This window comes from Amblyraja radiata, chromosome 15 (assembly GCF_010909765.2).
Source record: "Amblyraja radiata isolate CabotCenter1 chromosome 15, sAmbRad1.1.pri, whole genome shotgun sequence".
Lineage (NCBI taxonomy): Eukaryota > Metazoa > Chordata > Chondrichthyes > Rajiformes > Rajidae > Amblyraja > Amblyraja radiata.
This window is the reverse complement of record NC_045970.1, coordinates 52,923,147-52,950,203: the sequence shown is the minus strand read 5'-3', so window position 1 is coordinate 52,950,203 and position 27,057 is coordinate 52,923,147. Positions and strand designations below refer to the sequence as shown.

Below are 27,057 nucleotides of genomic sequence, written 5' to 3'. Positions count from 1 at the left end.
CCCCCCCCCCGGTGTGCTGCCCAAATGCTAATTGTTCTCGACCTTGCTCTGCCTATTGTATGAGATTGAACTGATTGTATTTATGTACGGTGTATCTGATCTGTTTGGATATAATGTAGAACAAAGTCTTTTCACTGTACCTCGGTTCACGTGACAGTAATAATACACTTAAACCTAAACGCCACGCAGGGACAGTACCCATGGGATCTCGGGCGCTGTGACGCAGCGGGTCCACCAGCTGTGTGACTGTGTTCACCTCTATTGTGAGAGGAACACAAGAATCCTTGTGGAGGAAGGAACTGCAGGTTTACACCGCAGATAGACACAAAATGCTGGAGTAACTCAGTCGGACTAGAGAGAAGGAATGGGTGACGTTTTGGGTCGAGACCCATCTCCAGATTGAGAGTTAGGGGAGAGGGTATCTGGCGATATGGAAGGGGAAGGTGTGAAAACAACAGATCAAAGCAGATGCTGAAAAGGATGTAGAATGGTCATTGTTAGCTGAGGAGAAGGTGACAACGACGCATATAATCAGAAATATTTAATCAGGTGGACAGTAGAATTAGTCGTAGACCAAGGATGGGGAGCGGATGGAGAGAGAGGGAAAGCAAGGGTTACTTGAAGTTAGAGAAATCAATATTGATAGTGTTCGGCTGCAAACTGCCCAAGCAAAATACGAGGTGCTGTTCCTCCAATTTGCACTGGGCCTCTCACAAATCCTTCCAGGGGTTTTCGATGGCTTGAGTGTGTGAACAAGAAAATGGCCCCTGATGTCAAAAGCGAAACAGTACAAAGTCAGCCGCGTTGAAAGCAAGAATGAAAAAGTTAGTTACTATATTAATGGAGCAAGACTACACGATGTTGCCGTACATCGGGAGCTTGTGCCTGACGCGCAGTACAAGCGAATGGATACAACAAGTCCTTTGGAAGACCAATGGAAGGTTGTCCTTTGCTGATGAGATAAAAACAGAGTGGTTTGAGTGGAGTGTAAAATTAGGGCAGCCTTATAATGGAATTTTGCAGGGTGTTGCACTGGTGAGACCACACTTGGAGAACACTTGGTGGTCTTTCATGTTTCAGCAAGGAAGTGCTTAAGGAGGGACTTCTTCAGCCAGAGGGTGGTGAATCGTGGAATTCATTTCCACAACTCATTAGGTGTTTTTATAGCGGGAATTCTTGATTAGTGAGGATGTCAAAGGTCACCAGGGTCTTGGTGAGACCACACCTGGAGTATTGCGTACAGTTTTGGTCTCCTAATCTGAGGAAAGACATTCTTGCCATAGAGGGAGTACAGAGAAGGTTCACCAGACTGATTCCTGGGATGTCAGGACTTTCATATGAAGAAAGACTGGATAGACTCGGCTTGTACTCGCTAGAATTTAAAAGATTGAGGGGGGATCTTATAGAAACTTACAAAATTCTTAAGGGGTTGGACAGGCTAGATGCAGGAAGATTGTTCCCGATGTTGGAGAAGTCCAGAACAAGGGGTCACAGTTTAAGGATAAGGGGCAAAACCTTTAAGGACCGAGATGAGAAAAACATTTTCACACAGAGAGTGGTGAATCTCCGGAATTCTCTGCCACGGAAGGTAGTTGAGGCCAGTTCATTGGCTATATTTAAGAGGGAGTTAGATGTGGCCCTTGTGGCTAAGGGGATCAGGGGGTATGGAGAGAAGACAGGTACGGGATACTGAGTTGGATGATCAGTCATGATCATATTGAATGGCGGTGCAGACTCAAAGGGCCGAATGGCCTACTCCTGTACCTATTTTCTATGTTTCTATGTTTAAGTTATGGATAACTTTAAAAATGTAGGTGAACTTAATAGAACTTAAAAGTCGACAGTGCTTTATTTCATTAGTTACGTTCAACTGTTTTTCCCTATTTAAACGAAGATAAATTAAGAGGGAGTTAGATGTGGCTAAAGGGATCAGGGGGCATGGAGAGAAGGCAGGTACAGGATACCGAGTTGGATGATCAGCCATGATCATATTGAATGGCGGTGTGAATGCTCGAAGGGCCGAATGGCCTACTCCTGCACCTATTTTCTATGTTTCTATGTCACAGAGCAAAAGAATGGGATTGAGAGGGGAAAAATAGATCACCCATCATCAAATGGCAGAGCAGACTCCTTAGACTTTAGATTTTAGAGATACAGCACGGAAACAGACACTTTAGACCACCGAGTCCGTGCCGACCAGCGATCACTGCCTGCACTAACACCATCCTATGCCGGGGGCAATTTTATAACTTACCGAAACCTATAAACCTGCACGTCTTTGGGATATGGGAGGAAACCAGAGCACACAGAGAAAATGTACTCGGTCACAGGGAAAACGTAGAAACTCTGTACGGACGGTACCCGTAAACAGGATCGAACCTGGGTCTCTGGCGCTGTAAGGCAGCAACTCTGCTGCTGTGCTACTGTGCATCTCTCGAAGGGCCGAATGGCCTGAGGCTGCTCCTGTGCCGTAAGAGCGATGCAGCGGCACAACTGGTAGAGAAGGTTCTCGACCCGAAACGTCACCCATTCCTTCTCTCCAGAGATGCTGCCTGTCCCGCTGAGTTACTCCAGCATTTTGTGTCTACCAACTGGTAGAGCCAGACAGGCTCCATACGGACTTGGAGGGCCAAAGAGGCTGTTTACATGCTTTATCCCTAGATTTAAAAAAAGTTGAAAGCAAAGCAGGGAAGGTTCCAAGTTTGGTTCCTTGGAAGGATGGAGAGATGGATGTATGAAAATGTTTGGCAGGTTATGCTTACACTCATGGAGTTCAGAAAAGCAAGAAGTTTGAGTTTAGTTTATTGTCACCTGGACCGAGATACAGTGAAAAGCTTTTGTAGCGAGCTAACCAGTCAGCAGAAAGACAATAGTTAGAGCTCTAGGGGATATGGGGAGAAGGCAGGCACAGGTAAGTGATTGTGAATGATCAGCCATGATCACAATGAATAGTGGTGCAGGCTCGAAGGGCCAAAAGGCCTCCTCCTGCACCTCTTTTCTAACACATGATTGCAATTGAGCCATCTACAGTGCACAGATACATGATAAAGGGAATAACGTGCAAGATAAAATCCAGGAAATTCCGATTAAAGATATTCCAATGAGGTGGATAGTAGCTCTGCACTGCTTGCTCTCTAGTTGTTGGTAGGATGGTTCAGTTGCCTAATAACGGCTGGGAAGAAACTGTTCCTGACTCTGCCGGGGTGTGTGTTTTCACACTTCAATACCTCTTGCCTGATGGGAGAGGGGAGAAGAGGGAGTGAGCGGGGTGAGACTAGTCCTTGATTATGCTGGTGGCCTTGCCGAGCCAGCGTGAGGTGTAAAAGGAGTCGATGGAAGGGAGGTTAGTTTGTGTGACGGCTTGGGCTGCGACCACAATTGTCTGGTTTCTTGCGGTCGTGGATGGAGCTGTTCCCTCACCGTGCTGATAAAATGCTTTCCTCTGTGCATTTGTCGAAGTTGGTGAGAGTTGTGCCGGACATGCCGAGTTTCCTAAGCTTTCTAAGGAAGTATTTGTCTTATTGAAGCCTAAGTTAAAAGTCTTCTCACCCACCACTCCACCTCCAGGTCCCTCAGATCGGCCGACTTGTGGCTGCCGAATATCCCGCATAAGCTTAGGGGCGACCGCATAAGCTTAGGGGCGACCGCGCCTTTGCGGTTGCAGCTCCTAGACTGTGGAACAGCATCCCCCTTCCCATCAGAACTGCCCCCTCCATCGACTCCTTTAAGTCAAGACTAAAAACTTATCTATACTCCCAAGCCTTTCCTGATGTCCTCTGAGCGAGGGCTATATGTATATACTAGACCAAGTGCAGACCCGTTGGGTCTGTGCCCCCAACGTGTGGTTGTGGGGGGGGAGGCGGCATGCATCGTCACACACTAATTACCCCCCCCCTCCCGCACTCACGCTAATGGGGAGGAGAGAGGGGGGAGGAGAGAGAGGGGGGGAGAGAGAGGAGAGGGGGGAGAGGAGGAGAGGGAGGGAGGGGGGGAGAGGAGAGGAGGTGGGAAGAGGAGAGGGGGGGGGGAGAGAGAGTGCCTTTTTACTTCAACTCAAACAACTATTTGCAGGCAGTGCTTTTTTACCTCTAACCATATTTTCATTTTCAAACCAAATTAAGGGTACTCACAGTGCTGTAGACATTTGTCAGTGTCATTCAAAGCTCTGATTGAGGCACACCACTTGCAGAGACTGATTGAGGCACACCACTTGCAGAGACTGATTGAGGTACACCACTTCCTGGTTTTATAGTCGCTCCCCCTCCCTCCAGCAGGGGCAGCAGAGAGAATGGGGAATGTTGTAAAAACATTAATATCTCTGTCAATTTTCATCGACGGGAAAAATCCTCGGCACATACGCGGCGATGGGGGGCTCTGAGCGAGGTGGCCAAAAATGACGGCCGTAGGTGGCGGCGTACTCTCGGAAACCACAGCACAGAAAGCCGAAACCGGTCAAGAACAGAGTTTTAGTAATATAGATGTATGTAGTTTGTTTGTTTATACTATTCTTATAACAAATGTAAAGCACTTTGGCCAACGAGAGTTGTTTTTTAAATGTGCTATAGAAATAAATGTGACTTGACTTGACGTTTCAGAAGAATGGGCGGGGATTGATAATGCAAAAGAATTTTGTCATAAGTGATAGGAGCAGAATTAGGCTATTCAGCCCATCTAGCCCATCACCATTCAGTCATTGAAGGGGAAATTTAGATCAGCCATGATTGAATGGCATAGACTTGATGAGCCGAATGGCTTAATTCTGCTCCTAGAACTTATGAGGGCGGTCCTGCTCGCACATCTACCTCCTTCAAAATCCTCGAACTATCTTTAATCAGAGTTTACTGGTTTTTAACTTGCGCTGAACGTTATACCCGTTATACCCGTTATACCGTGGCTGTATACGGTGAATAGCTTGATTATAATTGTGTAGAGTTTTTTTGAAGACTGGATGGTATGCAACAAAAGAAGATTGTCACTGTACCTCGCTTGCACGTGGCAATAATCGACCAAAATATTCGCAATAACTGGTCAGACGAGGCACTCAAAGCACGCAGCCATTTTCCGTCATATTTCACTGAGGCATATGTGCAGTGGGTCGCTGTTGGATTGTGTGATCCAGTGTTTTGCCCTTGCCGCTAGCAACACAGCCCAATCAATACAAAAAAACAGGACATGCAGTTGTCCAAGTCGTTGACTTTGTGGGTTAGTACAGCCGGGCATGTTTAGCCTCATTACGGGATTAAACATTACGGGATTCATGTTTAATCCTCAGAGTATGAAGCGCTGCCCATGATTGTGGCAAGATGGCCGATCGGTTCTGTTCCCTCAATTCCCACCGTAAACTGCCTCCATCACCAACGCCTTCCAGGCCCCTAATTATGTGTTATCCTCCTTTCTCATCCATTCCCTACACGCTCCCATTAGCATGGTGGTGCAGGGGTGGAGTTGCTGCCTTGGCTGAAGGGAGACCCCATAGAGAAGTACATAAGATGGGAGGCATACATAGAGAAGGCCGACAGTCAGAACTTTCTTCAAGGGGTGGAAATGTCAAAGAGTATAAGGGCGTTCTGGTGGCGTAGCAGTAGAGCTACTGCTCATAGCGCCAGAGACCCAGGTTCGATCCTGACTACAAATTCCGTGCTGTCTGCACGGAGTTTGTACGTTCACCCTGTGACCACGTGGGTTTTCTCCGCATGCTCCGGTTTCCTCCCACATTCCAAAGACGTAGGTTAATTGGCTTCGGTAAGAATTATAAATTGTCACTGGTGTGTAGGACATTGCTGGTGTGCGGGGATGCTGGTTGGGGCGGCTCAGTGGGCTGCAGGGTCTGTTTCCGCGCTGTATCGCCAAACTAAACTGAAGTATAAAAGTTGGGCGATCTTGTTATAGTTGTACAAGACAATGGTGAAGTCAAATTTCGAGTATTGTGTTCAGTTTTGGTCACCCTGTTCTAGGTAAGATATTGTTTAGCTGGGAAGGGTGCAGAGAAGATTTACGAGGGTGATGCCAGGACTTGGCGGGCCTAAGCTATAGGGAGAGGTTGGACAGGCTTGGACTTTATCCCTTGGAGAGCAGGAGGATGAGGGTGATCTTACAGGTGTGTATAAGATAATGTGGGAACTATGGGGATAAATACACACTTACCCTGAATTGGGGAATCGAGAACCAGGGGACATTAGTTTAAGGCGAGGGGCGAAAGGCTTAAAGGTACCTGAGGGGCAGTTTTTTTACACAAAGATGGTAGGTATATGGAAGGAGCAGGCAGAGGAGATAGATGAGGCAGGTACAATGACAATGGCAGGTACAAGAAATATTTAGATAGGAATATGGATAGGATAGATTGAGATGGATGTTTTCCAAACACAGGCAGGTGGGATTAGTGTAGATGGGGCAAGTTGAGCTGAAGGAGCCTGTTTCCCTGCTGCATGATACTATGACTGTGGAAAATTTTACAGGAGCCAATTAACCTACAAACTTGCACGATTTTGGGTTGTGGGAGGAAACCCAGGCGGTCACAGAGGTGAATGCGCAAACTCCACACAGACAGCACCCGGGGTCAGGATCGAACCCGGGTCTCTGGCGCTGATGCAGCAGCTCTACCTGCTACGCTGCTCTGCTGCCCTCAATCGAGTTGAGGAATGCAGCAGGAGAGGGGAAAGGGGGGACGGTGGGGCTGAGATCGCATAAACCCTAATAAATCGGAATGATCCCGGGGATGATTGGGTTAACGTACGAGCAATGTTTGAAAGCTCTGGGCCTATACTTGCTGGAGTTTAGAAGGCTGAGGGGGGGGGGGGGGGGGGGGATGTAATTGAAACCCAACAAATAATGAAAGGCCTAGATAGAGTGGATGTGGAGAGGACGTTTCTAGTCTAGGGAGAGTATCTCCAGGTGCCCCAGTTTCATCCCGCACTACAAAGGGGTGCAGGTTTGTAGGTTCATTGATTTCTGTAAATTGTAAGTTGTCCCCAATGTGATGCTAGTCGGCGCGGACAGGAAGGGCATGTTTCCTCGGTGTGTCTCTGAGGTCGGGAGGTCGGTACCAGGCTGTGTCTCCCACAGTTTGTGAACCTGGCTCCTCTCTCACTGCTCCCCCTTTGTGATAATACAGCATCTGCTGTTTCTCCCAACAAATTTTGTCTGTCCCCACTGCAAAATCTCCTCAAGATATGCCTACTTTGAAATATTCAACTCTGTGAATCAGTTCTGTGAGACCCTCTCTCTCACTGCTCCCCCCTCTGCGGACTGTCTTTTTCTCCAGGGATGCTAGCTGAGTTACTCCACTGGGTTACTACCCACTGAGTTACTCCAACACCTTCTGTCTACCAAAGGAACTGCAGATGCAAAGTGCTGGAGTAACTCGGCGGGTCAGGCAGCATCTCTGGCGAGCATGGACAAGTTATTAGTTTAATGTATTTTAGAGATACCGTGTGGAAACTGACCTTTCCACCCAACGAGTCCGCTCCGGCACTTTGTATCCATCTTCGGTTGCAGTCCAAAGAAGGGTTCCAACCCGAAACATCACCCATCCTTTTTCTCCAGCGCTGCTGCCTGACCCACTGAGTTACTCCAGCACTTTGTGTCTACCTTCTGCCTTCCTATAGTTTTACAGATGCATTTTCTGTTGTTAGCTTGCTTAAAAAAAAATCCAGACTTATATAACCATATAACCATATAACAATTACAGCACGGAAACAGGCCATCTCGACCCTTCTAGTCCGTGCCGAACACATAATCTCCCCTAGTCCCATATACCTGCGCTCAGACCATAACCCTCCATTCCTTTCCCATCCATATAACTCCAATTTATTTTTAAATGATAAAAACGAACCTGCCTCCACCACCTTCACTGGAAGCTCATTCCACACAGCTACCACTCTCTGAGTAAAGAAGTTCCCCCTCATGTTACCCCTAAACTTCAGTCCCTTAATTCTCAAGTCATGTCCCCTTGTTTGAATCTTCCCTACTCTCAGTGGGAAAAGCTTTTCCACGTCAACTCTGTCTATCCCTCTCATCATTTAAAAAACCTCTATCAAGTCCCCCCTTAACCTTCTGCGCTCCAAAGAATAAAGCCCTAACTTGTTAATGAAGAATTTAAATTCAACAGTTGCCATGGTATTTGTGCCTGGGCCTGTTCACTGGTGCACATTTCACAAAGTCTGTTCGACACCCTGACCACTGTGTTACTAAACCGCAGGGGACAATATTTATTTTTCTGCTAAAATAACTAGAATTAGATTAACTGGTCATTATCGCTGTTGTATCTACGACATCTTGCTGTGCTCGAGTCTGACTGCCGCACTTCATTTGTTGTGTTGGTGACTGTCACAAGAACCCATTTTGTTGACTGAAGCCATGTTGGCTAATCCAGGGCCGCTACAGAAACGCAGGCCTTGTTTTCCCTTCCCACCCCCGTCAACATTTTGCTTGGTTTTAAAGACTGGTTACAGTTTTCACAAATTATAGGAGCAGAATTATGGCATTCGTCCCATCAAGTCTACTCTGCCATTCACAAACTCACAAGTTATAGGAGTAGAATTAGGCCATTCGGCCCATTGCGTCTACTCCACCATAAGTCTCGACCCAAAAAGTCACCTATTCCTTCGCTCCATAGATGCTGCCTCTCCCGCTGAGTTTCTCCAGCATTTTTGTCTACATTCAATCATGATCACAATGAATGGCGGTGCTGGCTCGAAGGGCCGATTGGCCTCCTCCTGCACCTTGTTTCTATGGCTGATCTCTATCTCCTAATCCCATTTTCCTTCCTTCTCCCCATAACCCTTGACCCCCTTTCTAATCAATAATTTGTCTATCAGTGCCATAAAATGATCCACTCACTTGACCTCCACAGCCCTCTGTGGCAATGAGTTCCACAGATTAACTACCCTCTGACTAAAAAAGTTCCTCCTCACCTACTTTCTAAAACAGCGCCATTCAATCATGGCTGACCTATCTTTCCCTCTCAACCCCATGCTCCTGCCATAGCCATGGAGTCATACAGTGTGGAAACAGGCCCTTCGGACCAATTTACCCACACCGGCCGACATAGAAACATAGAAATTAGGTGCAGGAGTAGGCCATTCGGCCCTTCGAGCCTGCACCGTCATTCAATATGATCATGGCTGATCATCCAACTCAGTATCCCGTACCTGCCTTCTCTCCATACCCTCTGATCCCCTTAGCCACAAGGGCCACATCTAACTCCCTCTTAAATATAGCCAATGAACTGGCCTCGACTACCCTCTGTGGCAGGGAGTTCCAGAGATTCACCACTCTCTGTGTGAAAAAAGTTCTTCTCATCTCATCCCAACTTGCCTGCGTTTGGCCAATATCTTTCCAAACCGGCCCTATCCATGTACTTGTCTGATTGCTTCTTTGCCGTCATGCACAGTGGTAGAGTCACTCTCATATAATACGAGGCATTGATGGGACAGGCATTTTGAGAGTTGGCTGGTGCAGTCTTCAGCCCAAATATTGTGGGCCGAATGGCCTGTTGCTGTACTGTTCTATGTTCTATAGGGTGTTGCTACATTGGGTATTGTGGGATTGAGGGTCCTAAGGATCTGCTCGTTTCCATAATACAAGACAACAGTACAGCACTGAAAAAAGGCCCTTCAGCCCACAATGTCCGTGCTGAGCATGATGCCAAGTTCAACTTATCTCCTCTACCTGCATGTGATCCATATCCTTCCATTTCCTGCATATTCATGTACCCATCTAAAGGCCGATTAAACAACATTTTCATATCTGCCTTCACCACCACCCCTGGCAGCGTGTTCAGGACAATGTTCCCGATGTTGGGAGAGTCCAGAACCAGGGGCCACAGTTTAAGAATCAGGGGAAGGCAATTTAGAACAGAGATGAGGAAACACTTTTTCACACAGAGTCTGTGGAATTCTCTGCCTCGGAGGGCGGTGGAGGCCGGTTCTCTAGATACTTTCAAGAGAGAGCTGGATAGGGGTCTTAAAGATATGGTCAGGGGATATGGGGACAAGGCAGGAACGGGGTACTGATTGTGGATAGTGCCATGCAGGGCAAATCTATGTAGAACTCGATAGAGAAAGTTTCAGTTCACAGGTTGAATGCCTTTTCAGTGTCCACACTTATCACTTTTGCTTCAATTTTTTTTCTTGAAAGTAGTCCACAATATGTAATGTCCGTCGTATATAGTCCTGTGTTTGACGTTTCCGAATAAACCCTGTCTGGTCATTGTGTATTAATTTAGGCAAGAACTGTTCTAACCGTTTGGCCATGATAGAAGTGAATAATTTAAAATCTACATTGAGAACTGATATCGGTCAAAATGACCCACACTCTGTTTTATCTTTACCTTTTTTTGGTATAGCAGAGATAATTGCCTCCCTCCAGCTCCGTGGTGTTTGTGCCTTTTTTAAGACCCAGTTTAACGTACGGAGTATAATAGGTGTTAATTCCTCTTTAAATTCCTTGTACCATTCTGCCGTATAACCACCAGATCCTGGTGACTTGCTCAGCGTGAGCCTACTAATTGGAAATTTTTAATTCACCCTCTGTTATGTCTCCAGCCATTATCTTGTTTTGTTCTTCATTTAAGGTAGGCAAATCTAAGGAATTCAGGAATGTGTTTGGCTACCTCCTGGAACTTCAGAATACAGAGTTCTGTCGAATACTTCAAAGGCTTCTTGAATTTCACTTAATTTACTTTTCAATATTTTTGTTCTTGGGTGTCTGATTCTGTGAACTGTATTTTCAGCCATCTTTTTTTTTAGTTTCCACACCAATACATTCATAGATTTCGAACCACTTTCATAGTGCCTCTGTTTAAGGAACATTCACTTTTTCTTTATATCTTATGCAGCCAGATTATTGATTTCATTTCTAGTATTTCTAATTTCCTCCAATGTATTCCGCGCCGGCATCAATTTGTGTTTCCTTTCGAGTTCCTTCAGCTTATTTTGCAAGTCCCCAAATGTTTTATTCCTTATTTTTTTCTTATATGAAGATATTGCTATGATTTTTCCTCTTAGAACAGCCTTCAAAGCATCCCACAAAATAGGGGGAGAGACCTCTCCGTTATCATTGAGTTCTAAATAGAGACTTATCTCCTTTTTAATTTGTTCTTTAATTTGTTTAATTATTATCTGAATGGTGGCCGATTAGGAAAAGGGGAGATGCAACGAGACCTGGGTGTCATGGTACACCAGTCATTAAAAGTAGGCATGCAGGTGCAGCAGGCAGTGAAGAAGAGGCGAATGGTATGTTAGCATTCATAGCAAAAGGATTTGAGTTTAGGAGCAGGGAGGTTCTACTGCAGTTGTACAGGGTCTTGGTGAGACCACACCTGGAGTATTGCGTACAGTTTTGGTCTCCTAATCTGAGGAAGGATATTCTTGCCATAGAGGGAGTACAGAGAAGGTTCACCAGACTGATTGCTGGGATGTCAGGACTTTCATATGAAGAAAGACTGGATAGACTCGGCTTATACTCGCTAGAGTTTAGAAGATTGAGGGGAGATCTTATAGAAACTTAGAAAATTCTTAAGGGGTTGGACATGCTAGATGCAGGAAGATTGTTCCCGATGTTGGGGAAGTCCAGAACAAGGGATCACAGTAAGGATAAGGGGGAAATCTTTTAGGACCGAGATGAGGAAAACATTTTTCACACAGAGAGTGGTGAATCTCTGGAATTCTCTGCCACAGAAGGTAGTTGAGGCCAGTTCATTGGCTATATTTAAGAGGGAGTTAGATGTGGCCCTTGTGGCTAAAGGGATCAGGGGGTATGGAGAGAAGGCAGGTACAGGATACTGAGTTGGATGATCAGCCATGATCATATTGAATGGCGGTGCAGGCTCGAAGGGCCGAATGGCCTACTCCTGCACCTGTTTTCTATGTTTCTATGTTTCCTTAAAGTTAAGATCATTGAGTAGGCTCGAGTTCTGTTTCCATGTAGCATTTTTTGGACGTAGGTCGAAATCAACAGATGGGTAAATAGGTGCATGGTCACTTAAATCTATTGTTCCAATTCACAGGTGTGTATTTTGTCTTTATCCTTTCCAAATGTTATAAAATAGTCTATTCTTGTGTATAGAGAGTGTGGGGCCAAGTAATGGGTGTAATCCCTTCTATTAGGGAAAAGGTTCCGGCATGTATCAATTAAACCGACCTCTTTAAAAATAATTTTGACTTTCCTATGTAAAGACTTTGCATCATGTGTTTTTCTACAGGCCAAGTCTAGCTCTGGTTGTAAATGTATATTTAAGTCTCCCCCACAAATAAGAAGGCTTCCGTTTCCATTATCATGATATTAATGATTCTCTGGAAGAAATTAAAATCACTTCCAGGAGGTGCATATACATTCAGCAACGTAACTTGATTCCCATCTATATTCCCCCTTCCTAAAATAAATCTACCGTCCTTATCACTCATTTCAAATACTTTCTCAGAATTTAACTTGCTTGAGATGAGAGTAGCGACTCCTCTCATACACCCCGATATATATGAGGAGAAAACGAGGTTTAGTGAAACCCTTTTTAAAAAAAAAGTTTTTTGTGTTCTTTGTCATTTAGATGGGTTTGATAAGTATATGATATGGGCTTGTTCTTTCCTCACTTTAGTTAAAAATCTTGCTGCATTTAATTTGGTTTAACAGTCCATTCACATTAAAAGAAATGAATTTTACCTTGCCAGTAGCCATTTGGATTTAACTTTCTGTGTATCGGTAACACGGTGAAATTAGGCATAACAAATCTACTCCCTGAACAGACAAAAACACAACAACATATGAAAAAACAAAGGCGTGATTCCAAGGTCGGGGTCTCCTGTGGATGACCCTGGGCTAGGCTTGAGAAAAAGCTTAGTTGTGGGGGAGAGCCTCTCTCATCTGTGAGCTGAGCGCCCCCACTGCAGCATCCAAAACAAAAATCCGTCCATAATGCAGAACACATTATGCAGAACACCTCCCTGTGCATTCCTCCCCTGTATTTAACTTCGTTTAAATAGGGAAAAACAGTTGAACGTAACTAATGAAATAAAGCACTGTCGACTTTTAAAAATTCAGTTCACCTACATTTTTAAAGTTATCCATAACTTAAACATAGAAAATAGGTACAGGAGTAGGCCATTCCGCCCTTTGAGCCTGCACCGCCATTCAATATGATCATGACTGATCATCCAACTCAGTATCCCGTACCTGTCTTCTCTCCATACCCCCTGATCCCCTTAGCCACAAGGGCCACATCTAGCTCCCTCTTAAATATAGCCAATGAACTGGCCTCAACTACCTTCTGTGGCAGAGAATTCCAGAGATTCACCACTTTCTGTGTGAAAAATATTTTTCTCGTCTCGGTTCTAAAAGACATCCCCCTTATCCTTAAACTGTGACCCCTTGTTCTGGACTTCCCCAACATCGGGAACAATCTTCCTGCATCTAGCCTGTCCAACCCCTTAAGAAATTTGTAAGTTTCTATAAGATCCCCCCCCTCAATCTTCTAAATTCTAGCGAGTACAAGCCGAGTCTATCCAGTCTTTCTTCATATGAAAGCTCTTCTGAAGACGAGGGCTGTCTTCTAAAGGCCCGTAATCTCTCCACGATGTCCTGCTCCTTGGCCGCCCCCTGCGGTCTAGATCTACCCACCATCTCCCACGCAGTGCGGGACAGTTGCTTGGTGTGGTCACTCTGACGGGCAGTCCTCTGTTCCTCATGTCAGTGGTCGCCTCGTCCACCTTCTGGTACAGCTGTGTCTCGCCATCGTAAAATACTCGTAACTTGGTGGGGAACGGAGTTTGTAAGCGGATCTTGTTCTGCTTTAACACCCGTTTCACCTCAGAATATTCTTTTTGCTTCTGTAACACAGCTGGGGCGTAGTCTTGATCAAAGTATATTAGTCTCCCATTCAAAAACACTTGTTTCTTTCCCTAGGCCTTGCGCAAAATCTCTTCTTTCGTTTTGTAACGGACAAATCTGATTATTATGGATCGTGGTTTATCTCTTGGGTCTCCGTGGGCGGTTTCGGGGCGAGCGATCGGTGCGCTCTCTTGATGTGAAACTCCGTGGTGGGTGGAAGTTCAAGTGTGTCCCGCAATAGCTTATCCACAAAGTCCACCATAGACGACCCCTCAGCTCCTTCGGGAACATTATATATCCGTATTTTCTCCTGTCTGGATCGCCCTTCTAGGTCGTGTCGCTTGTTTTCTTGCTGGTTTATCACTTTTATCGTCTTAGCTAGCACCTGCTACACGTTTAGCACACAGTCTTCCACCCTTTTCGAACCGTGTCTCCGCCACCGCTATTTTTTGATTAACATTGGTGAGCTCGCCCTTTATATCGATTAGCTGTTCTTTTGTGTCTTTGCGAAAGTCCCGTATCTCCTCCAAAACAGTGGCTAAGATGAGCTCTACATCTTTCTGGTGCGGGTTGTAGCTAGCTTCGCCCTCTTGTACCTTTGTAGGTGAGCTATCCGTGTTTTCTTCGTTTTCGGGTTGTTCAGCAGTTCTTTTCTTGTTTGCATCTCGTCTTCCCATTCTTGCCCCTTTCATCAGGTCAGTTGTTCTCAATAAATGTTATATTATGCAAACTAACAGGGCTAAATTTTTCGGAGGAGCTGTTATCTTATGCTGCCATTCAGGAAGATGTTTAGTCTGGCATCCAGGAGAGTTTTCTTAAACAGTATGTGGAGGCCCCCACACGCGAGAGGGCAACGCTGGATCTAGTATTGGGAAATTGGGAAGGGCAAGTTAATGAATTGTGTGTGGAGGAGCCTTTTGGGACCAGTGACCACAGTTCGCTTAGGTTTAAGATAGTTCTGGATCGGGACGGACAGAGTCCACGTGTTAAAATGCTCAACTAGGGTAAGGCCAACTTTGAGGGTATGACAGAAGGTCTCGCTCAAGTTGACTGGAGCAGGTTATTTGAGGGAAAAGGAACATCGGCCAAGTGGGATGTTTTTAAAAGTGTTCTGAAGAGAGCTCAGGATATGTACGTCCCCGTTAGTGTGAAAGGCAAAGCAGGCAAACGTAAGGAAGCTTGGCTGACGAGGGATATAGAGGCATTGAATTGAGAATAAAAAGGACGCATGGGACAGGTATAGACAGCTGGGATCAAGTGCATCCCTGGATGAGTTTCAAGGATTAAGGAGCATACTAAAAAAGGAGATCAGAAGGGCAAAAAGGGGCCAGGAGATAGCTCTGGCGGGTAGCATAAAAGACAACCCCCACATTTTTTATAAATACATCAGGGGGAAAAGGGTAACTAGAGAGAGAGTGGGACCTCTCAGAAATAAAAGCGGTCACCTCTGTGTGGAGCCACAGGAGATGGGAAAGGTCCTCAATGAGTATTTCTCCTCTGTATTTACAGAGGAGAAAGACAGTAGGACGGAGGAAATTGGAGCAGTCACTGGCAGTGTCATGAGAGCAGTCAGGGTTACCGTCGAGGAAGTACTGAAGATACTGAAGGTAGACAAATCTCCGAGGCCTAGTCAGATATATCTGAGGACATTGCGGGAAACTAGAGAGGAAATTGCGGGAGACCTGGTTGAAATTTATGAGTCGTCCTTAAATACAGGAGAGGTGCCAGGGGATTGGAGGGTGGCAAATGCTGTGTCTCTTTTCAAGAAGGGCTGCAGGGAAAATGCTGGGAACTATAGGCCGGTGAGCTTAACATCTGTAGTTGGTAAATTACTGGAGAGTATTCTGAAGGATAGGATATACAGGCATTTGGATGGGCAAGGGCTGATTAGGGACAGTCGGCATGGTTTTGTACGTGGGAGGTTGTGTCTCACAAATCTGATTGATTTATTTGAAGACGTGACCAAAACGTTTGATGAAGGCAGAGCTGTAGATGTTGTGTACGTGGACCTTAGTAAGGCATTCGACAAGGTGCCGCAGGGTAGGCTGCTCTGGAAGGTTAGATCTCATGGGATCCAAGGAGAGATAGCTGAATGGATAGCAAATTGGCTCCATGGAAGGAAGCAGAGGGTGATGGTGGAAGGTTGCTTCTCTGACTGGAGGCCAGTGATTAGTGGTGTGCCTCAGGGTTCGGTGCTGAGCCCGTTATGTTTGTCATCTACATCAATGATTTGGATGAGAACATACAGGGCAAGATTAGCAAGTTTGCTGATGATATGAAAGTTAGTGGTTTTGCAGATAGTGAAGATGGTTATGAACGGTTGCAACAGGATCTGGATCGATTGGCCAGGTGGGCGGAGGAATGGTTGATGGAATTTAATACAGAGAAGTGTGAGGTGTTGCATTTTGTGAAATCGAACAAGGGCAGGACCTACACAGTAAATGGTAGGCCTCTGGGTAGTGTGGTAGAGTAGAGGGATCTAGAAGTACAGGTGCATGGTTCCTTGAAGGTCAAGTCGCAGATAGATTTTGCTTTTGGCACTTTGGCCTTCATCAGTCAGAGTATTGAATATAGAAGTTGGGAGGTCATGTTGTAGTTGTATAAGACATTGGTGAGACTGCATTTAGAATATTGTGCTCAGTTCTGGGCACCATGTTATAGGAAAGATATTGTCAATCTTGAAAGAGTTCAGAAAAAAATTACGAGGATGTTGCCAGGACTAGAGGGTGTGAGCTATGGGAAGAGGTTGAGTAGGCTGGGTCTCTATTGCATGGAGCGTAAGAGGATGAGGAGAGATCTTATAGAGGCATACAAAATCATGAGAGGAATAGATCGGGTAGATGCACAGGGTCTTTTACCCAGAGAAGGGAAATCGAGGACCAGAGGACAAAGGTTCAAGGTGAATGGGAAAAGATTTAATAGGAATCCGAGAGGTAACTTTTTCACAGAGGGTGGTGGGTGTGTGGAACAAGCTGCCAGAGGAGATAGTTGAGGCTGGAACTATCTCATCGTTTAAGAAACAGTTGGACAGGTACATGGATAGGACAGGTTTGGAGGGTTATGGACCAAGTGTTGGACTAGGGTAGCTGGGATATTGTTGGGCAGGTTGGGCCGAGGGGCCTGTTTCCACACTGTATTAATCTGTGACTTTATGATGCCTGGCCCGCTGAGTTCTTCCAACGCTTTGTGTTTTGCTCAAGATTCCATCATCTGCAGTTTCTTCTGCCTACAATGAAATGCTTACTGGCTAAGGATTTACAGGCTCATTAAGGCAACAGTGCAACCAAACAGCTCAATTTTTCGAGGATGTAACTAGTAGAGTGGATAAGGGAGAACCAGTGGATGTGTTATATCTGGACTTTCAGAAGGCTTTCGACAAGGTCCCACATAAGAGATTAGTATACAAACTTAAAGCACACGGTATTGGGGGTTCAGTATTGATGTGGATAGAGAACTGGCTGGCAGACAGGAAGCAAAGAGTAGGAGTAAACGGGTCCTTTTCACAATGGCAGGCAGTGACTAGTGGGGTACCGCAAGGCTCAGTGCTGGGACCCCAGCTATTTACGATATATATTAATGATTTGGACGAGGGAATTGAATGCAATATCTCCAAGTTTGCGGATGACACAAAGCTGGGGGGCAGTGTTAGCTGTGTGGAGGATGCTAGGAGGCTGCAAGGTGACTTGGATAGGCTGGGTGAGTGGGCAAATGCATGGCAGATGCAGTATAATGTGGATAAATGTGAGGTTATCCACTTTGGTGGCAAAAACAGGAAAGTAGACTTTATCTGAATGGTGGCCGATTAGGAAAGGGGGAGATGCAACGAGACCTGGGTGTCATGGTACACCAGTCATTAAAAGTAGGCATGCAGGTGCAGCAGGCAGTGAAGAAGGCGAATGGTATGTTAGCATTCATAGCAAAAGGATTTGAGTATAGGAGCAGGGAGGTTCTACTGCAGTTGTACAGGGTCTTGGTGAGACCACACCTGGAGTATTGCGTACAGTTTTGGTCTCCTAATCTGAGGAAAGAAATTCTTGCCATAGAGGGAGTACAGAGAAGGTTCACCAGACTGATTCCTGGGATGTCAGGACTTTCATATGAAGAAAGACTGGATAGACTCGGTTTGTACTCGCTAGAATTTAGAAGATTGAGGGGGGATCTTATAGAAACTTACAAAATTCTCAAGGGGTTGGACAGGCAAGATGCAGGAAGATTGTTCCCGATGTTGGGGAAGTCCAGAACAAGGGGTCACAGTTTAAGGATAAGGGGGAAATCTTTTAGGACCGAGACGAGGAAAACATTTTTCACACAGAGAGTGGTGAATCTCTGGTATTCTCTGCCACAGAAGGTAGTTGAGGCCAGTTCATTGGCTATATTTAAGAGGGAGTTAGATGTGGCCCTTGTGGCTAAAGGGATCAGGGGGTATGGAGAGAAGGCAGGTACAGGATACTGAGTTGGATGATCAGCCAGCAGGCTCGAAGGGCGGAATGGCCTACTCCAGCACCTATTTTCTATGTTTCTATTGTATTCTTATTTATTGTGTATATAATCAGTTATTCCAGGTATCCAGACCATCACGGTGCAAACGGGCCGGGTTATTGGGTGTTTTTAAAGCAGAGATTGATGTTTCTTTCATTTTATTGTCTCGTTCTCCGAGGTCCAGTGTAGAACTTTTGTTGTGTGCTAACCCCGATCAGCGGAAAATCTATGCATGTTTACAATCGAGCCATCCACGGCGTACAGGGATGCATGATAAAAGAAATAAGATAGACACAAAATGCTGGAGTAACAGGGCAGCATCTCTGGAGAGAAGGAATGGGTGACGTTTCGGGTCGAGACCCTGTCCAGCTGAGTTACTCCAGGATTTTCTGTCTATCTTCGATTTAAACCAGCATCTGCAGTTCTTGCCTACACATGAAAGGAATAGCGACAAAGTCCGATTCAATATTGTCCAGGGGTCTCCAGTGAGGTAGATTGTAGCCCCGGACTGTGCTCTAGCGGGGCCATACAGCGTGGAAATGGGCCTTTCAGGGGTTGACAGATTCTTGATTAGTCCGGGCGTCAATAGAAACATAGAAGATAGGTGCAGGAGTAGGCCATTCGGCCCTTCGATCCTGCACCGCCATTCAATATGATCATGGCTGATCATCCAACTCAGTATCCTGTACCTGCCTTCTCTCCATACCCCCTGATCCCTTTAGCCACAAGGGCCACATCTAACTCCCTCTTAAATATAGCCAATGAACTGGCCTCAACTATGGAGAGAAGGCAGGAGAATAGGGTTGAGAGGGAAGGAAAGAACAGCCACAATAGAATGGCGGAGTAGACTCGACGGGTCGAATGGCCTATTTCTGCTCCCGTGACTAATGGGCTTCTGTGATGTGTGCCGGTTTTTCGCCTGCGGCTTCTGACCCGGGGTGGAATGTTTGCCGTTGCAGGTCGGCGGCGGCGGGGAGAAGTGTCACCGGGACGGAGGATCGGCGAGAAGGCGGCGCGGGCCGGTGAAGGAGGCCATTCACCGGGGATGGAAGGCGGCGGTGGAGGTGGAGGTGGAGGGGAAGGAGTCGGAGGCAAAGGAGGAGTCGGTGGCGGCGGCAACAACACCAACACCAACAACAACAAGAAAGGCTCGAAGGCGGTGGCCACGGCGGCCCAGCCAGGGAAGGAAAAGAGCACGCAGATCAAGGAGAAGCCCTTCAAGTGCGGAGACTGCGGGAAGGGCTTTGCCACCCAGTCGGAGCTGGAGAGTCACCGGAAATGTCACACGGGCGTGCGGCCCTACGCCTGCGTGGTGTGCGGCAAGGGCTTCTCCCGCTCCTCCGACCTGCGGGTGCACCAGCGGGTCCACACCGGCGAGCGCCCCTTCACCTGCCCCGTGTGTGACAAGAGCTTCACCCGCTCCTCCCACCTGCTCACCCACCAGCGGGTCCACACGGGCGAGCGGCCCTACAGCTGTTCCGTCTGCGGCAAGGGCTTCACCCAGCTCTCCAACCGGCTGCGGCACCAGCGGCTCCACACCGGCGAGCGCCCCTTCTCCTGCCCCGTCTGCCGCAAGGGCTTCACCGACTCGTCCACCCTGCTGCGCCACCGGCGGCTCCACACCGAGGAGCGGCCCTTCGTCTGCTCGCTGTGCGGCAAGGGCTTCACCCGCTCGCCCCACCTGCTCACCCACCAGCGGGTCCACACCGGCGAGCGCCCCTTCGCCTGCTCCATCTGCGGCCGCAAGTTCACCCAATCGTCCCACCTGCTCACCCACCAGCACAGCCACAGCGGCGAGCGGCCCTTCCGCTGTTCCATCTGCGGCCGCGGCTTCGCCCAGCTCTCGCTGCTCCTCGCCCACCAGCACGTCCACGCCGAGAACAACCCCGTCCACTACCCTGACGAGGAGGCGGAGGCGGCAGAGGAGGAGGGAGGGACGGTCGGCGGCGGAGAAGCAGGCGGCGAAGGAGGAGGAGGAGGAGGAGGAGGAGGAGGAGCAGGAGGAGGAGGAGGAGGAGGAGGAGGAGGAGGAGGAGGAGGAGGGTCACTGGTGACGGGGTTGCCCGGGGTCGGCACCGGCACCGACACGGCCCCGGGCGAGATGCTGGACCCCGGGCCGGCCTCGGCCTCGCTCCTGCTGACGGGCCGCCCCTCGCGGGCCGGCGAGAGGCCCTTCAAGTGCTCCGTGTGTGCCAAAGCCTTCACCTGCCTGTCCCACCTGCTGCGGCACCTGCGCGTACACAGCGGCGAGCGCCCCTTCCAGTGCACCGTCTGCGAGAAGGGCTTCACCCAGTCCTCCTCCCTGCTCACCCATCAGCGCATCCACACCGGCGAGAGGCCCTTCTCCTGCTCCGAGTGCGGCAAGGGCTTCTCCCGATCCTCCCACCTGCTGCGGCACCAACGCGTCCACGTGTGAGGGGGGAGAGAGACGGGCGCTGGGGGAGAGGGGGAGGCGGAGAGAGAGAGAGAGATAGAGAGCGGAGAGGAACTGGCCTGATTCCTACTCCTGCTCGCTTCCCCCCGTCACTCCCGCACCACAACACCCCTCTCTGCACCTCCCCCTCTCCTCTGCCCTCTCTCTTCCTCTCCCTTCCTCGCCCCCTCTCCTCTACCATCACCCTCTCACTTCCCCCGCTCTCCCCCTCTACACACGCTCCCTCATCCCCCCCCCCCCCCCCCCCGCACCCTTCTTCCCTGGGTTCTCCCTCTCTCCTCTGCGGCTCTGCCCTCTCCCAGCATCCTCCCCCTTACCCGAGCTTCTCTCCCTCACCAGCTCTTCCTATCCCCTCTCCCCGCCCTCTCCCACCTGCATCTTTCCATCCCCTCTCTCACCTCGTGCTACGCCCACACCGCCTCACCTGTACCGCCCGCCACGCTTCTTCCCCCACCCGCCTCGCCCCCTCACTCCAGCTCCCTGAACTCTCTCACCAGCACCTCCACACATGCCCTCCCCCTGAACCACTTCCCCTTTCCTCTGCAGCCTCTCTGAATGAATGAATGAATGAATGAATGAATGAATGAGTGAATGAATGAATAAGTTTATTGGCCAAGTATTCACATACAAGGAATCTGCTGGTCTGTTTGTGATTTTTGATCTTCTGTGCCCAACTCGAATGGAACTGGCTTGTCTTTGGATTTGAATCGGCTCACTCTTGCCCTGCCCTTCTCCGAACCCTGCCCCTCACCCCTCATTCCTGAACCTTGCCCCTCACTTCTGCCTTTCCCAAACCCCTCGTCGCCTCCATCCCTCCCAGCCCTGCTCTTCCCACCCACTCCCCCTCACACTTGCCTTTCCTCGAACTCTTCCCATCGTTCCTGCCCTTCCCTGACCTCTCCATCCCACAACCCCCCCGCCCTCGTCTCCTTGGGTTCCTCTGCCTGCAATCTGGCAGCCCACACCGTTGGAGGTGGGGGAGTTGAGGGGTCTGTATCTGCCAACCGTCTCCAGGACCCCCGGGTTGGATCCCGCTCACGGCGTGGAGTCTGCATGTCCTCCCCGTGACACCGCCATTGGGTCTCCCAAAGGCGGGCGAGAGGCGTTGGGTCAAATGGCTGCAGTGAACTCCCCCCGGCCTTCAAGCTGAGGGGTAGAGTCGATGGGAACTTGTGGGGAGGGGGTGACAAAGATCGGTGTAGAATTAGAGTAGAATGGGTGGTTGATGGTCGGCACAGGGTCGATGGGCCGAAGGGCCTGTTTCTGTGCTGTATCATCCTTTAGCCAACTGCATTTCCCCCCCCTTTTTTTTTTTAATAGACCCAACGTGCTGGAGTAATTCAGTGGGTCAGGCAGCATCTCTGGAGAACATGGATAGGTCTCACATCCCTTATTACTACCCCATTCACTCCCTTCTTCCTATCCCTTCCCCCCCCCCCCCCCCAAATCTCCCTCGCCCCACTCACCAATTCTCTGGTCTCTGATGCCTCCCTTCTTTCCTCCTCACACCCTTTCTTCTTTCCCCCCATTTCCTCCTTCCTCACTTGCCCTCAACTCTGCCTTCCTGCCACTGCCACACCTATCCCCCCCCCCCTCTTATCACCACCACCTCCCTCATCCTGCCATCCTCCCAGCTTACTCCTTCCCTCTCTCCCCCCCCCCCCCCCCCCCCACATCCACACAAGCAGCTCCCTCACCAGTGACCCCATGATGGCGTGACTTTCCCGCACTTGGCTCTGGACCCCTCCCCCAAGGGCAACGTTGATGTGAGTGCGGGGGTGGTGGGATTAGTAGGAATCGAGGGGGGCACAGATGGGTGGGACGGGTAGTTGCGTTGCCTTGATATGCCCCGTAACACGACTCTGTCAATGGCCGCCACCACCCCTCCCACCGTTCAACTCTGGCACTTCTCCCTCCCTTGGTGGCGTTCTCCCTTCCCCCAGGCAGGGGGGAGGTATTCCCCACCCCTCGGGCACTCATGATCCTCCTCCCTTGTGGGGATAGATTTCCCCTCCCTGGTTGAGGGAGAGGGGGGGGGGGGGGGGGGGGGGGGGGGGGCGAAGCAATTGTCCCTGGTCCCTCGGGAGGGTGTTTGGTGTCTCGTTTCCGCAGGACCCAGGTGGAAGGAGCCAGCGTGGAGCTTCACGCCCACTCGGCTGCCGGCCGTCGGGCCCAGGATAAGGGGGCGCCTGCACGCGGACAACTCCGAGGGTCCGGGTAAAGGCTGCGGAGGAGGCGGAGGGGGTGTGAAGATCCTGACCCTGTCGCTCCACTCGAACCCCCTCCCGCAACAGCCGATCCTCGATTAATTTTGTTTTCTGAAGCTAAGGGGGCAACTTTTTTCTCGAGCGAGATTTCTCAAGTTGGGGATGTAAGACGGACCACGGCGTCGAGCTACAGACCAGCGGGAAGCGGCGGACTGACTGACTGACTGTTTGTTGCCACAGCTGAAGGGACGGGGTGCGCCCCCCCCCCGACCCATCGAATCAACGCCATCGGCCAGAAACCTCTTCAATCGAGGAAACTCCCGTAACTGACTATCTCTTGGCAGGTGGCGTGGAGGTTGAAGACTGAAACTGTGGAGTTCTCTGATTATTTACCCCCCCCCCCCACCCCCATTTCCGGGTGAGATTGGCGTCCATGGAGGGGAGGGGGAAGGGGGGCGGGTGGGGCCGAGAGAGTATGTGGAGCCAAGAATGACCCCGGGTGTCTGGTCCGACTCGGATCGTTTCTCTGATGTCCGCTGGGATTTTGGATTTGCGATGTAATTCTTCGCTGTAGGGTGCGAGTCCTAGATGGGGTCAGGTCTGTCTTTTGAGTAGATTGATTTTTTTTTAAATTTTTATTTTTAAGGATCTCTGTATATTGTAGATGATTTCCCTTTGTTGAATCTGGTCCCGAGCCTGGGTTGTGAATGAAGTCCCTGTCGAGACTGGGGTTTGGGTGGGGTGGGGAGAGAGCTTGGTGGATGGGGGGTCTCGCTCCCAAATCGGTATGATTCTCTTAACTTGGACCCCACACTCTCCACCAAAGCTTCTGAGTAAGCCAAAAGTTACCTCTTTCTTTATGTGGGAACAAAAATCTGAAGAAGGGCCCCCGGCCCAAAACGTCAAGCATCCCTTTTCTCCCAAGATGCTGCTTGACCCGTTACGTTACTCCAGCACTTTGTGTCTATCTCTGGGTTAAACCAGCATCTACAGTTCTTTGCTTCTACCTAAAAAATAAAAATCAATAACGATGAGGAAATCTGAGGAGCTGGAAACATGTTCGGCTGGTCAGGCAGCATATGTGGAGAGACGGGGTGGGGGACGGGGACGGGAAGGAGGGGGGGGGGGGGGGGGGGGGGGGGGGAGTGCGGGGGGGATGTCTCTGGCCCACGAGCTTTTACTGGGAGTCACGAGGAGCAACAGAAAGAGGAGTTGGGGATGGGGGGCCTCGAGAGAGAGAGACAGAGAGAGAGAGAGAGAGAGAGAAGGGGGTCTTGGGGATACTGAGAGGGGGCCTGTAATAGAAACGATAGATGGGGCGATAATGCTGTTGTGTTGTTTCCCCTCTCTCTGCCCTGTCGCCAGCCTTCCCTCTGCCCCAACTCACCGCCTTTTCATGAGACCGTAAGACACAGGAACAGAGCTAGACCGTTCAGCCCATCGAGTCTACTCCGCCATTCGATCATGGCTGGTCTGTTTTTCTCCTGCGTTCTCCCAGTAACAGTTGACTCCCTTTCTCTTAACTCCCTACCTCTCTCCCCTCTCCATCTTTCCCTCTCTCTCTCTCTCTCTCTCCCCCGTCTATGACTCTCTGTCTCTCCCTCTATTTCTCTGTGTCTCTCGCTCTCCCCCTGTCTCTCCCTCTCCCCCTGTCTCTCCCTCTCCCCCTGTCTCCCTCTTCCCCCTGTCTCCCTCTCCCCCTCTGTCTCTCCCTCTACCCCGTCTCTCCCTCTCCCCCCCTCCGTCTCTCCCTCCCCCTCTGCCTCTCTCTCTCTCCCCCCTGTCTCTCTCCCTCTCCCCCTCTGTCTCTCCCTCTCCTCCCCTGTCAATCCCTCTTCCCCCCCCCGTCTATCCCTCTCCTCCCCGCCGTCTCTCCATCCCCCTCTGCCTCTCTCTCTCTCTTCCCCCCTCTCTCGCTCACCCCCCCTCTCTCTCGCTCACCCCCCCTCTCTCTCGCTCACCCCCCCTCTCTCTCGCTCACCCTCCCTCTCTCTCGCTCACCCCCCTTATCGGTCTCCATCTCTCCCCCTCCCTGTCTCTCTCTCTCCCACCCTCTGCCCCACCCCCCCTCCCACCACAAGTGCTGCCTGACTCTGTGCCTCGCGCACTCCCTGTGTTTTCTCCATCGATGTTGCCTTGCCTGTCTCCTGAGGACCATTGGTGTCTGTCCCAGCTTTCTCGACCCAAACTGATCCTCCCCATCCGATGTGCAAGGCATGAAACCGGCCGGGGGCTGAGGGTTTCTGTGAGGTCTGATTTCCCTCCAGTGTGGCCTTAGAGTTGAAAGGGGAGGAGGGGGGGCGGGGGGGGGGGTGAGTACGGTGACTCCACCCTCGCCTAGAGCGTGTGAGAAGGGCACGTCGTCCGGCGATCGTACGCAGGCCAGTGGTGGACCTTGCCTCGCCCTGACACGGCTGGAGGGAGGGTGGAGGATTTTAAATGGAAACCTTTGCTTTATTTGTCGTTTCGGAATAGATGCTGTGAATTCCACAAAAGTATTGTAAACCCAAGCTTTATCACTTGCTGTCTGTTTAAAGCATTGTTTCTGTTGAAAGCTTACTTATCAATAAACCCTTTGTAGTTACCTGTGAGGGTCTGCCACCTGGTGGCACTGTGTGTGGGAACAGGAGGCAGTGAAGGGGGTGGGGGGGGGGGGGGTGGGAGAGAGACAGGGTGGGGTGTGAGATTGAAGGGTTTACACAATAGACAATAGGTGCAGGAGTAGGCCATTCGGCCCTTCGAGCCAGCACCACCATTCACTGTGATCACCTAATCTGAGGAAAGACATTCTTGCCATAGACTGATTCCTGGGATGTCAGGACCTTCATATGAAGAAAGACTGGATAGACTCGGCTTGTACTCGCTAGAATTTAGAAGATTGAGGAGGGATCTTATTGAAACGTACAAAATTCTTAAGGGGTTGGACAGGCTAGATAGATGCAGGAAGATTGTTCCCGATGTTGGGGAAGTCCAGAACAAGGGGTCACAGTTAAAGGATAAGGGGGAAATCTTTTAGGACCGAGATGAGAAAAACATTTTTCACACAGAGAGTGGTGAATCTCTGGAATTCTCTGCCACAGAAGGTAGTTGAGGCCAGTTCATTGGCTATATTTAAGAGGGAGTTAGATGTGGCCCTTGTGACTAAAGGGATCAGGGGGTATGGAGAGAAGGCAGGTACAGGATACTGAGTTGGATGATCAGCCATGATCATATTGAATGGCGGTGCAGGCTCGAAGGCCTACTCCTGCACCTATTTTCTATGTTCCTAAGTATCACGGCTGATCATCCACATTCAGTTCCCCGTTCCTGCCTTCTCCCCATATCCCTCGACTCCGCTATCTTTAAGAGCTCTATCTAACTCTCTTGAAGGCATCCAGAGAATTGGCCTCCACTGCCTTCTGAGGCAGAGAATTCCACAGATTCACAACCCTCTGGGTAAAAATTATTTTCCTCGTCACCATTCTAAACGGCCTATCCCTTATTCTTAAACCTGTGGCCCCTGGTTCTGGACTCCCCCAACATCAGTAACATGTTTCCTGCCTCTAGTGTGTACAATCCCGTAAAAATCTAAGATCTCCTCTCATCCTAAATTCCAGAGTATACAAGCCCAGCCGCTCCATTCTATCAACATATGACAGTCCCACCATCCCGGGAATTAACCTTGTGAACCTACGCTGCACGCCCTCAATAGCAAGAATGTCCTTCCTCAAATTTGGAGACCAAAACTGCACGCAATACTCCAGGTGTGGTCTCACTATGGCCCTGCAGAAATGCAGAAGGATCTCTTTGCTCCTATACTCAACTCCTCTTGTTATGAAGGCCAACATGCCATTAGCTTTCTTCACTGCATGCTGTACCTGCATGCTTACTTTCAGTGACTGATGAACAAGGACCCTCAGACCACTTTGTACTTCCCTTTTTCCCAACTTGACGCCATTCAGATAATAATCTGCCTACCTGTTTTTGCCACCAAAATGGATAACCTCACATTTATGCACATTAAACTGCATCTGCCATGCATCCGCCCACTCACCCAATCTGTCCAAGTCATCCTGCATCCTCATAGTATCCTCACAGTTCACACTGCCACCCAGCTTTCTGTCATCTGCAAATTTG

The 27,057-nt window shown here is 49.4% G+C and overlaps 1 protein-coding gene across 4 annotated transcripts in view; it reads left to right on the top strand.

Moving 5' to 3' along the window:
* LOC116981523 (zinc finger protein 84-like) overlaps positions 1-20,947 on the top strand; it is a 70,589-nt gene extending 49,642 nt beyond the window's left edge. For 3 of the 4 annotated variants that reach the window (XM_033034594.1, XM_033034593.1, XM_033034591.1), the window contains one exon: positions 19,260-20,947. In XM_033034594.1, the coding sequence (XP_032890485.1) occupies positions 19,346-20,716 (1,371 nt within the window). In that variant the 5' untranslated portion in view covers positions 19,260-19,345 and the 3' untranslated portion in view covers positions 20,717-20,947. Of the gene's footprint in view, positions 1-14,152; positions 14,156-19,259 lie in introns of all 4 variants that reach the window. The other variant, XM_033034592.1, reaches the window with a different exon arrangement.
* Positions 20,948-27,057: the final 6,110 nt, after the last annotated feature.